General features: G+C 35.5%; 1 protein-coding gene across 1 annotated transcript; it reads left to right on the plus strand.

The window, feature by feature from the left end:
* Window positions 1-663: 663 nt before the first annotated feature.
* LOC103497388 (U-box domain-containing protein 4) lies at window positions 664-8,582 on the plus strand. Its single transcript, XM_008459557.3, has 6 exons — window positions 664-997; window positions 1,831-1,917; window positions 2,899-3,179; window positions 4,948-5,064; window positions 5,282-7,354; window positions 8,194-8,582. The coding sequence occupies exons 3-6, from the start codon at window positions 2,904-2,906 to the stop codon at window positions 8,251-8,253; spliced, it is 2,526 nt and encodes an 841-aa protein (XP_008457779.1). The 5' UTR covers window positions 664-997; window positions 1,831-1,917; window positions 2,899-2,903; the 3' UTR covers window positions 8,254-8,582.
* Window positions 8,583-13,096: the final 4,514 nt, after the last annotated feature.

Consider the following 13,096-nt stretch of genomic DNA (forward strand, 5'->3'; position numbering starts at 1 on the left):
TACTAAATTATGGAACTATTACTAATCCTCTCTACTAAATCTTCCACACAAGAATTCATGTCACCATGATGTTTCTTCTAGTTTTGGTGCCACTTAACTTGAACCAACTCCGATACAATCAAAATAGGGTTTATGATAGTGTTAACTCAAAACCAACAACTAATTAATTATATATTTCAATCTGGAACCATATCTAAAAACGAGGTTAAAGTTTGTCTATGAAAGTAAATCGATGACAGTGATGCTTGACAATTTCAAAATGGAAACACTAACTTAGGGCAAAAGTTTTAGATAAATAAATTATCAAGTTTAGAACAAAAAGATATTTTCTTCGTTGATTGTGTAAGTTGTCATAGTTGAATTGAACTCATCGATCGATTCGTTCCTTATCAACTTTGAATCGATTAAGAGATTAAGTACACAAACTTTTGAATCGGGTAAGACTAAGGTTGTATGTAAGAGATTTATTTGGTTTTAGAACTAAGTTTGGGGTATTTTGAGAAATTAATTGGTTTAATTTACTTCGAATTTGGGAAAGTGTGAAGTAAAGAGGACTTGAAAAGAATGAATTTTGACTAGTCAAACTTAGGGTTTGACCAACATAAAATTATAAAAAAAAAAGTCAGCCTTTGTCTTTTGTTTTGTTTGGTTATTTTTTTTTTAATTTAATTTTTAAAATTGCCGCAGCTCCTCATCCATCTTCTTCCTTCTCTCTCTACTCCACCTTCGTTTTCGTTTTCTTCCTCACACCATACCGGCCAAGACCCACTTCCGACTTCCACGCCGCCGCCGCCGCCGCCGCTCACTTCATTCTCCCTAACGCCGCCGTCCTTAGCTTCGTCCAGATCGCCGCCGGCAGGAGAGTGTGGGAGTTTGGTTTCCTCTCTCTCTCTCTCTACCCGGATTTCTTTCTTTCTCTCTTTCGAGATCAGCGCCGCCGCTTGTGGTGACAGCCGCCATTGGGTGTTGCGGAGTTGTCGGTCAGCGTTCAATCGGAGTAAGTTTCTTGTGATCTGTGGGTATTTTCGATCCGATCTTGATGTTTGGTGGTATGGTTTGACTTAAAATAATTTGCCCATGGTGTTCCAAGGTTAGATTCAGAGTTTAGTGTAGATTATAGTGGCTTTCTAGTGGATTTAAGGATGTTTGGATGTCATTTCGGTGAGTGTTAAGGCCTTATTGTCATATGGGTTGCTATAACTTGGTTTATTGGCTCTTAATTTTTACGTTTGGCTTAGGTTTGAACTTTATTTAGTTGGGAATTAGGTGCTTTGGGTAAAAACTTTTTGGGTAAATATTTGAACATTTTGAGAGTGACTTTACGTGTTGTATTTAGTCATAACCATGGTTTCTGGAAGCCAAAGAAAATTTACCAAGATAGCTTCTGGTTTCAAATTGAGGTAAGTGTTTCTTTAATGATGAGATTCAGAGCCGTCGATAGCTCTGTTTTCTGACTTAGTGTCGATATGTTATCTTACCGTGATACTGTAATGTATGTTTGATATTTTTTTGTACATGGATGATATGTTTGACGGGTTTGTGTGGGCCATGAGTTACGTACATCGTATCGGTGTGACGTGTCTGAGTGACATAGGTGTCGTATCTCATGAAGCATTATATGCTAAGAGTTATGTACTTCCTATCTGTGTGATGTGGGTGTTTTAATATATAGCTTTTAAGCTTATAATCTGTTCCTTGTATGCTTGTCATTTGCAATCTATTGTTTGGATGACGTGTCTGTGCGATAGAAATGTGCATGGTGGACTTTGTCAGGGGCACTTACTGAGTATTTTTGTGATGGTCACCCTTTCCACTTTCTTTGTCTCCCAGGTAAGGTAAGGACACTCGAGGTGGTTGACAGGAGATTGCCATACTGGCCATGGGGACAGATTAGTCATGAGCTTCCGCATCATTGAGGTGTTTTTGTTGTTCTCGTTGAACTATTTAAGAATGCAAGAGCTAGCCTTGGATAAATCAAAACATTTAAAGTTTTGTTTGGTTTAAATTATTGTGTCAAAGGGATCTCAAATAAGTTCTTTGTTTTTATGTTTGATAAAGCATTGGCGAACTTTTGTGGTTCTTTATCAAACATTGTTAAAGTTTATGTTTTTCTAAACCTTGGATGTATAGTGATGTAAGAAGTCTAAGCGTTAATTGGGTAATTAGGTAATATTCTAGGTTAATTCCCTTTTTACCCCACTTGTAATAGAACTCTATAAATAGGAGTCTTCTCATCTTGTATGAAACACATTATTCATTCTAATAAAAGATCCACAATCTTGATTCTTGGAAGATTTCTCCTTGAGGTTACTTAGGATACATCATATAGTAACATCCAAGATCTCTTCTAAGAAAGTCGGGTTGTTACAAATTACAAGCTGACCAAAGAAATCATGAAGAAAATAAACATATAATAGATTGGGAGATTGGGAGATTGGTGACACCGAAAAGGCTAGACCTCCACCTTAAAATTAAGTCTTGCAGAATATTGTAGAAGCTTAGATTCATCCAATTGAGGCCAATTAATGCTAATTTTTCCCATTTTATTTTTTTCACCAAGCACCTCTGACAAAAATCATCGGTTTTCAAAAGAGCTTTAAACATTTGATCATCATACTTACAAAATAACTGCTATATGTTTATTTACTAGAGAAGCTCTCTACACATAGGTTTGGTTCTTTGATTCGATTTTTTATAGTTCTTTTAAAGGAATCTCAACCCTCGAGAAGTTCTAAAAATGAATTTTCTTTTTGAAGCAGTCCATCTCTATTTATTTATTTGTTATTATTATTATTATTTTGTAGATTTACAATATACTGCCTCAATTCTATTTTCTATTTCTGTGATTGGCTATAATTTGCTCTCTTTCATCTTTGATTGAGTGTGATATTGACGCAGGTGCAATGGGGGTATCATTACTTAAAGTGCTTCTTAGGCATATATCATCATTTCTTCAACTTTCATCTTCTGACTACATAAATTTACAACCAACTCTGAAGTACTACCATAAAATAGAAGGGGCCTTGAAACTATTGAGACCAATACTGGATGCGGTTGTTGATTCGGATATAGCTTCTGATGAAGAGCTTACTCAGGCATTTGAAGAACTTGATCATTCAGTGGATGAACTGAGGGTGCTCTTCGAAAATTGGCAACCATTGTCAAGTAAAGTATACTTTGTAAGTTATACATTATCCTTCTTTTTCTTTTTTTGATGCATTTTTCTTCTCTAAAATGAATACCTTACCTTTATTATTATTATTATCAGTATTATTATTAGTATTATTATATTCTTAAAAAGTAAGTTTATCTCTCTCATCAACGATGGGCACAATACTGACTTGAGCATTTGAAATGGAAACTCTCACGTGTAAGGTTTAGGGCTTAATAATTTTATTGAGTACCTAGTTTTGAAAGAACAATCTTGTTTACTAACATGTATTTTTTGTCCTATAATTAACTTATTGAGTTTTATTTTTTTTATTGTTTTAAATTTTTTATATACTAAGACACACTAAGATACTAGTAGAACTATTGAAAAGTTTACTTGTTTTCTTACAACTTCTTTACTGTGGTTTTCATCTTTCCTAACTGAACATTTGAATTTTTATCCAAAACCTACTTTTTAAAACACAGAAATAACTTTTCAAAACCTACTTTTTTTAGTTTTCAAAACTTGGCTTGACTTTTAAATAAAACACTTTTGAAAAAGTACATAACAAAGTGGTTGGCTCCATCACAGCCCTCCGATCTAATAGGTCTAAAAATACATAACAAAGCCAAGAAATCAATAGGTGAAAGTAGTTGCTTATAAGTTTAATCTTGAAAACAAAAATACCAAATGGTTATTATTAAACCACCCATTCACCCAAAAGCTTAAGCTAGTGGTTCAAGACAAATTTAATTATATATCACTAACTGTTATCAAATGGAGTTTTAACAATTAGGTTTTATTGATGCCAAATATCATTGGATCCAGCAGTATGATGTTTTAAATGTGACTTTAACGACCTAAGCGAGAAGATATTGGTACAGGAGAGAGAAAACAGTAGAGTTTTGATATCATCACAGTGTAGAAATGCATACATTAAATGGCTTGTGGGCTCTTAGTTTCAGAGATAAGAGTTTGGTTGCTGTGGAACTCTTTCTCACAAGTATCCTTAATCGAGTAGTATTTTGCAATTAGGATAGGACAGAACTCTTGAAGAAGATTTTGAAATGGGCTGGGACTTGTGAGAAAAAGTTCCTTACTTGTAAGAGATTCATTGGTGGATTCATTGTTTGACTGAGTAGATATGTGCTGTCAAGCTGGTGTACGCTGTCTCATTAATAAGAGTGAAGTGCGTTGTTGTATTCATTCATTTAAGAACAGTCAACTTGGATATGATGGAGCAAAGATTTCCTTGATAGGATTGGGTGAAAACTGGGCTTAAACCATCACTCGGAGATCAAACGCAGTTCTTTTATGAGCTGTTATTTGGTCAACTCAACCTGGTGAATGGGTGAGACGGCCCATACTTTTATCATAACCTTTTCTTTTTGTGGAAATGTGGTCAATATTAATTTTCAAAGCTAAAAGACACACCAAGATACTAGTAGTACATCACTTTTTTTAATGTAGAAAAATGGAAGCAAAATGGTGTTTTCAAGTGCACTTAGCCACATTAATCTGAAAATTCTTTATTATAAGTATTACCATGACTTTTCAGTTTTGCACCTCGTTGGACTATTACATGGTTTGACATTATACTCGCGAATAGTAACATGGGTTACAGCCTCCGACCCTTTTTTTTGGTAGTTTGGCACCTTTTTGTAGGCTTTATTTTTATGCCTCTTTTATTTTTAAGTAGTAATCCGGTTATTCTCCTTTAAAAAATTATTTGTCCCCAACTTTTTACTAATTTGTCTGTGTCCTTCTCTCCTTCCGTTTTTGGTGTATTATCCAAGGTGTTGCAAAGTGAAACATTGATATCAAAGATTGGGAAATTTAGCTTGGATATATTCCAGCTTCTTCAGTCTTCAAATGAAAATCTTCCAGAGGAGCTGAGTTCAAAATCTCTTGAGGTAATGATTGATTTAAGATTTATGGTTTCAACTTTTTGCCGTGATATTGATTGAGCTTATTCACCATTTTCCCTTGCTTTTTACAATGGAGTATAAATGCTTTGAAGGTGAAAATCTATGCATGGACGGTCTCTATTTTTCCCCTTTCTGTTCAATTAATATTTTAGTTGTAAACTGAGTATCAATGACAAATAATTTGCTTAATTAATTATCACAGCACTGCGTACAAAAAATTAAGAATATTGGAAAGGAAGAAATATCTTCCGTTATCAAAGATGCCATAAGAAATCAAGTAGATGGCATTGCTCCCAGCTCAGATGTTTTGGTTAAACTTGCGGATTCCTTAAGCTTGAGATCAAATCAGGCGATCTTAATTGAGGCTGTGGCCCTTGAAAAATTGAAAGAGAGTGCAGAACAAGCTGAAAATACTGGAGAAGCAGAGGACATTGATCAAATGATTGCTCTTGTAACCCGTATGCATGAACGACTTATTATGATAAAGCAGTCCCAAAGTACTAGTCCTGTATCAATACCTCCCGACTTCTGCTGTCCTCTTTCTCTTGAACTAATGACAGATCCAGTTATTGTAGCATCAGGGCAGACCTATGAGCGAGTATTTATTAAAAATTGGATTGATCAGGGGCTCAATGTTTGCCCAAAGACCAGACAGACATTGGTTCACACGAATCTTATACCTAATTACACTGTTAAGGCTCTGATTGCAAACTGGTGTGACACAAACAATGTGAAATTGTCTGATCCCTCAAAGTCAGTGAACTTAAACCAGCTTTCTCCTCTTCTAGTTGGGAGCTTTGAGCCGGATACCCATCGAGAACCCCTTTTTCCTCATTCCCCTGGCTACCAACCAATGTCTCCTCAGTCAACCAGGTCTGCAGGTTCAGGAAAGAATTTGAACTCACTTGGTGGAACCCATCGAGATGGAAGTTCTTCTTTGCTCTCCCACTCTCTGTCTGAGGATTCCTTGTCAAATGATGCTGGAGATGAACGAGGGATTGAAGTTAGTAGACTGTTGCTTTCAAGTTCAGAAGAGCAAATGACCAAATTGGAAGAAAATGGTTGTGATCCAGTTGCTAAACCATCTACGTCACCATCTGGAACCAATGTTCCAAATACCTGTGGTGAGGATGAACCGTCTCATGGTCATAACAGGTCTTCCTCCACTTCTAGTGGAGTCTCAAATGCTAATCACTCTCGAGGAACTTCAGGAGAAGCCAATGAAGCTACACACTTGTCAACCAATTTGACAGGTTATGGCAGTGATGCTGCTGGGGAGAGTAAATCAGAGCCCTTGGCTGTTGCTGCCTCATCAACCAACTACAGAGAACCAGAGCGGGAGCATCCACCCAGACTAGCTGACCACCCAAGGCCTCGAGGTAATACGATGTGGCTCCGGCCTTCAGAGAGGTTTGCCTCTAGAATAATTACATCATCTGCTAATGAGACAAGGCCGGATCTTTCTGCTATTGAAGCACAAGTTCAGAAGGTGGTAGAGGAATTAAAAAGCAGTTCACTTGACACTTTAAGAGGTGCTACAGCTGAATTGCGGCTGCTGGCCAAGCATAATATGGATAACCGGATAGTGATCGCCCAATGTGGGGCCATTGATTATTTGGTTGGTTTGCTCCTCTCCGAAGACTCTAAGATCCAGGAAAATGCTGTGACAGCACTTCTAAACTTATCCATCAATGATAATAACAAAAGCGCAATTGCCCAGGCTAATGCCATTGAACCTTTGATTCATGTTCTTAAAACTGGGAGCCCAGAAGCAAAGGAGAACTCAGCAGCAACTCTTTTTAGCCTCTCAGTGATTGAAGAGAACAAGGTCAAAATTGGAAGGTCTGGAGCAATAGGACCTCTGGTTGAATTATTGGGCAATGGAACTCCAAGGGGAAAGAAGGATGCAGCTACAGCGCTGTTTAATTTGTCAATATTCCATGAGAACAAAGCTAGAATTGTACAAGCTGGAGCTGTGAGGCATCTTGTGGAGTTGATGGACCCAGCAGCAGGAATGGTTGACAAGGCTGTTGCTGTGTTGGCAAATCTTGCCACGATTCCCGAGGGTAGGTCTGCAATTGGCCAGGAAGGTGGAATTCCCGTTCTGGTTGAGGTCGTCGAGTTGGGTTCTGCAAGAGGAAAAGAAAATGCGGCAGCAGCACTATTGCAACTTTGCACAACAAGCAATAGGCATTGCAGTATGGTGCTCCAAGAAGGAGCCGTTCCACCATTAGTGGCATTGTCTCAATCTGGCACTGCTAGAGCTAAAGAAAAGGTACATCAAATCTATCTGTATCGCTTAATCTTCTCTTTGATATCTTACGGTTAAATTATCAGTTAGTCTTGAACTTTCAAGGTTGCATAGATTTAAAACACAGTATTTTAAAAAGTTTCTAGTTGATTTCTAAACTTCGAAGTTTTTATTTTGCTTAGCTAATTCCTTTTGATGTTTCAAGAAACTTTCATCAGGTCTTTAAACTTTAAATTTAAATCTTGTGCTTTGCCATTAATGTTATTAATGGTTACCATTTGGTTTCTAAAAATAAGTAACCCTTTGGTTTTTTACTTTTTGTTTTTGGAGATTAAGCTTATAAGCACTCAAATCTTTTAATTTTTTGATTTGTTATCTACATCTTACTTATGTTTTCACAAACCAAGCCCGATTCTGAAACTAAAAGAATGCAGTTTTTATTTATTTATTTATTTATTTATTTTTTTTGAAATTCTGCTAAGAATTCAATACTTCATATCATTCTCTTTAGTTTTAAAAAACCAGAAACAAGAAAGGAAAAGGGTACTAAATGAGGTCTTAGGTTTAGATGTAGAGGGTGGTTGTGGACATATTCAAGGATTTAGTAGGACAAGCATTAAACTTGTTAACAGAGTAAATGACAGCACCTCCTTGAAACAATAGTAAGGGCTTAGGGCGTATTAGTATCTTCACAAGTGGGTAGCGGTTATATAGAATATCGCTAGTGAATTATTAGAATTTTTTATGAAAACTAGTAAAAGCTTGGCGACGTATTATTATCTCGTTAGGGTGTAAGGAATACATAGAAAAATAGTTGGTGAATTATTGGACATATCAAAAACTAACCATACAACTACTCGCAGGCCCAAGCACTTCTAAGCCATTTCAGAAGCCAGAGACATGGCAATTCAGGAAGAGGGTAAATTCTTTTATATGTCAAATCTTAAAATGCCATCTGAGATGTATGAGATATTCATGTACATCTAATGTAACAAATAATGCATGTGAAGCTGTTTCTTGTTCCTTGATTTTTTGCACTACATTTTCCCCAAAAGTTGGAAGGCAGAGTGAAACATTTGAAAAGGAAAAAAAAAAAAAAGAAAAAAAAAAGAAAAATTACTTAAGATTTAATTAGGTTGTGTAAAATATTCCAGTCTAGTTGTTGAATCAATAATTATTATTTGTATCTCTGATTTTGAACTTCTTTCCTCGAAAAAAAAGTTAATATGATGTATATACTTGTATTTTGTCACTCGTTCTCTTTTGGGTTCTAGTTCTTTTCTTTTTCACATGGAAAGATTTCATGTCAATCTCCCCATAGCTTTTAGGCCGTCGAGGGCTTCTTATGTGGGCTTGTTTTTTTTGTATGACTTTGTATTTTGTAATTACAATATGTTTAGAGTGTGATGATTATCCTTCAACGTTCCAGGGTTATGTGGCATATTGTGCATAGGTGTATATATATTAAGTATTTATATGAATTTTCTCAAATAAGTTTATCAAGTATTCATATGTTAACCATCATGGGTTGACTTAGCGGTAGGAAGGGAGATAGTCTCAATATGTAACTAAGAGATCATGGGTTCAATCTGTGAGATTAGTCGAGATGTAAATTGGCTCGGACATTTACGGATGTTAGAAAAAAAAACATTCATATGTTTATTGATCATTATTCTTTTTCAGGTTGTATCGAATGAGACTTGAACCATAGTGTTGCCATTGCATTCTATATCATGTTTCATGTTTTCAAAGTTTAGTTGATCTTTTACTTTATGAATGGTTTGGTCTTATAGAAATTGAGTATGAATGGTTTGGTTTTGAGTAATTGAGTTTTGTTCTATTTTGATCTTTATACACAGATCTTAAAATTAGTTTATGCTCTTGATTTTTATCCCTCCAAAGGAGAATCAAAATGGTTCTTCAACCTAAAGTTTATATGCTATTTAAAATTTTGGTTAAAATATTATTTGGGTGTATCTATATATTTAGTGGTTTTAAAATGTCAAATATACCAAAAAAAGAAACTATTGAAAACTACATTAATTATAGTTAAATTCTGATAGACTAATAATATGATATACCAAAAGTAATTGAAAATTTGAATTAATATACTTACTTTAATTTATGATGAGTATATCTTTTTATATTGGTAGACAATAACATTTCTAAAAAAATATTCAATGCTTCATCAAAAGAAATTTTAGAATTTTTTTATAATTGTAACGTTACCATATTCTTATTGTTTACTCTATCATTGTAATTTATAAATATCGACAATTATTCACCTAAATTTTCTTAAAAATGCCCTTCAACCCAATTTTTTTAAAACACAAGAGTACGAAAAAGCAATTTTCAAGTTTTGCAAAGATGAAAACAAAAATCGCTCCATGAGAGAAATTGGAAGTTTTAGTTTTTGTTGAAGGATATTAAGATAAGAGCATTGCTTCGAGATTATGAAAGAAACTTAATGAAGGAGAAGAAGTCAATTCAAATGGCAATTAAAGATAGGAATGGAGAACTCAAACTGGAAGAGAAAGGAGAAAAGGTAGGCACCAAGTGGGAGGAGAAAAGGTAGGCAAATGTTAAGCACCATATATTGAGTTCAAATTATCTCTACAAAATTATTATAGGAAAATTTATATAATCGCAAGTTCATTGTTTACTTTAGAATTTATAAATATAAAAATTCTTGACCCATATTTTTTAAAACATAATGAATAAATGAATTAGGTAAAGATATGCATCTATAATTAAATTGTCAAAGTTTGTCAACTCTATTAATAAATTTTTGTTATATTTATAATTTTTTTTCTAAAATGTTACCGATTATTTTATTTTTACTACTTTTGTTTTTATTTGGATTTAGTTTAAATTTGAACGGTTCTTTTTTCCTTTACCTATATGAAAATAAGGAAGCCAGAGAATATTGGAAGAAAATGCTATTTTAAAATTTATACACTCCCCTAAATTTGGGCACTAATTAAAAATTAAATAATACAAATAATAAAAAAAATGTTCCCTAACAAGTAACAACTTTTACATTTTGAGGCAAATTAAATGATTGAGAATGGTTAGATAATGAAATACCTTCCTATTAAATAATAATAATAATAATAATATTATTATTATTATTATTATTATTGGAAATAGTTACTAAAGATATAGTAAAATATCCAAATATTTACTTATCTAAATGTATCAAATATAAAAAGAAATATAATTTTTTTTTGTATATTGGAATATTGGTAGATTTGTGTCCAAATATAAATCTAAGGCCACAAGAAGTCCCAAAAATAAATAAATACATTAATTAATTAATCTTAATCTTTTCCTACTTTAGTTATAATTCTTTGTCTCTTTTCTGTATAAATATGGGACGAACTCGTGGGAGAAACCAAAAGAAAGAAAGAAAAATTCAAAAAAGCCATTTTCAATTTCATTCATCACCACTCTCCTCCCTCTTCCCATTTCCATGACCATCACTTCTCTTCCATGTCCCCATATCTAGTGTTTCTTCTTTTGATCGTTATTGTCTTTTGATCGTTATTTGTGTATAATTGTGTATAATCATTACTCTGCATGGAGAGGATTGTGGAGAGGATTGCTTCTCATATGAAGATTGTTGAGTGGAAGCAGAGTATTCTCTGTAAAGCTCACGAGCAGTTACATTCAGAAGCTTCTTCCTTTCTTATTTTCAGTCTTCAATGGAAAGATTTGGAGACGCACTTTGAGTCTACATGTGAGATGATTTTGACTCTATATGAGGAGGTTGAGCGGTGGGAGAAAGCTATTGCGTCAAAGGAAGAGAAGTTGGTGGATTTGGAGAAATGTATCTTAGAAACCTCAAAAGAGGTTGAGTTGAAGAAGAATGAACTGAATGAGTGTAATCTTTTGATTGAGAAGTGATACTGCTCTTAAAAGGAAAATAGGTGAAGTTGAAATCAATGGAAGAAAGATCGACAGTTTTGTCAACTGATATTAGTTTGTAGAGAATCCAAGAAATTATTGGATCTTGAGAAGGATTTTGAGATGGTTCGAAAGAGGATTGCTGATTGTGAGCAAGTTTTGAAATTGAAAGAAGAGATTGAAGCAGATGCAGTTAATTGAAGAAGAGCTTGCAATGAAGAAGAAGAGTGTTAAAGATCATGAACAAGAGCTTCTTCTTAAAGAGAATGAACTTGGTGCAATTCACAATGAGTTGAGGGTGCTTTCTGAACACTTAATAGCAAAGGAATTATCCATCAAAACATCTAGCGAGGGACGTAGAAAGAACTCGATGTGGATGGAAACCAACTTGATGCGGCCCAACAATGTATTCAAGATTGTCTCGATTCTGTCAATTCTGTCATAAGGCTTACAAATCTACCTCCTTCAATGGAAGAGAATCAACATCCTACCATGGAGAAAAATCATCCTGATTCTGTACGTGGTTCAGTTATATATCCAATCAAAGAAATCGAAATTGCAAGAGAATCACCATGTTTCTGTTAGACCTTCGATGGAGAGAAATCTTCATCGATGCAAGAGAATCACCATGTTTCTGTTAGACCTTCGATGGAGAGAAATCAACATCATTCGATGAAGGGGGGAATCAAAATCCTTCGATGGGGGGAATCAACATCTTTCGATGAAGGGGGAACGATGGACGGGGAATTAACATCCTTTGATGGAGGAGGAATCGACATCCTTCAATGGAGAGGGGAATCAACTTACTTAGATGTAGAGGGAGAATTAACCTACTTTGATGGAGGAGGGGAATCAACCTCCTTCGATCGAAGGGGAAAATCAACATCTTTCGACGGAGGGGAGGAATCAAGATCCTTCGACAGATGGGGGAATCAACATCCTTCGATGGAGGAGGACAATGAACATCCTTCGATGGAAGAGGGAAATCAACCTCCTACGACGGAGTGGGGAGTCAACATCCTTCGACGGAGGGGGAATCAACATCCTTCGACGGAGGAGAGAAACCAACATTCTTCCTTCGATAGAGGGGGAAACGATGGAGGGAGAATCAACATCTTTCGACGGAGTGAGGAATCAACATGCTTTGACGGAGCAGGGAATCAACATGCTTTGACGGAGCAGGGAATCAACATGCTTCGATGGAGCGAGAAATCAACATGCTTCGACGGAGGGGGAAATCGATGGGAATCAACATGCTTCGACGGATGGGGGAATCAACATCCTTCTACGGAGTGGAAATCAACATCCTTCGACGGAGCGGAAATCAACATCCTTCGACGGAGTGGAAATCAACATCCTTCGATGTAGGGGGAATCAACATCCTTCGATGGAGGGGGAATCAACCTCCTTCAATGGAAGGGGAATCAACCTTCTTCAATGGAGGGGGGAATCAACCTCCTTCGAAGAAGGGTGGGACGATGAGGTGAGGAATGATGGAGGGGAGAATCAACATCCTTCGATGAGGGGGAATATACATCATTCGAATGGGGAGAATCAACATACTTCGATGAAGGGGGGAATAAAAGTTCGGGTCATTACATTTGGAGAAGTGTATCTTGGAAACCTCGGAAGAGGTTGAGTTGAAGAAGAATGAACTGAATGAGTTTAATCTTTTGATTGAGAAGTGTGATACTGCTCTTAAAGGAAAAGAGATGGAGCTGAAATCAATGGAAGAAAGATCGACAGTTTTGTCAGCTGATATTAAATTGAAAGAACATGAGGTTTGTAGAGAATCCAGGAAATTATTGGATCTTGAGAATGAGTTTGAGGCGAAGGAGAAGGATTTTGAGATGGTTCGAA

The sequence above is a fragment of the Cucumis melo genome, chromosome 11 (assembly GCF_025177605.1).
Source record: "Cucumis melo cultivar AY chromosome 11, USDA_Cmelo_AY_1.0, whole genome shotgun sequence".
Classification (NCBI taxonomy): domain Eukaryota; kingdom Viridiplantae; phylum Streptophyta; class Magnoliopsida; order Cucurbitales; family Cucurbitaceae; genus Cucumis; species Cucumis melo.

Excerpts from the sequence above, each read along its gene's own strand:
- LOC103497388 (XM_008459557.3), top strand. The coding sequence starts at position 2,904 with ATGGGGGTATCATTACTTAAAGTGCTTCTTAGGCATATATCATCATTT. Across the intron at positions 3,180-4,947 it reads TGTCAAGTAAAGTATACTTT|GTGTTGCAAAGTGAAACATT; the intron begins GTAAGTTATACA and ends GTATTATCCAAG. Across the intron at positions 5,065-5,281 it reads TGAGTTCAAAATCTCTTGAG|CACTGCGTACAAAAAATTAA; the intron begins GTAATGATTGAT and ends TAATTATCACAG.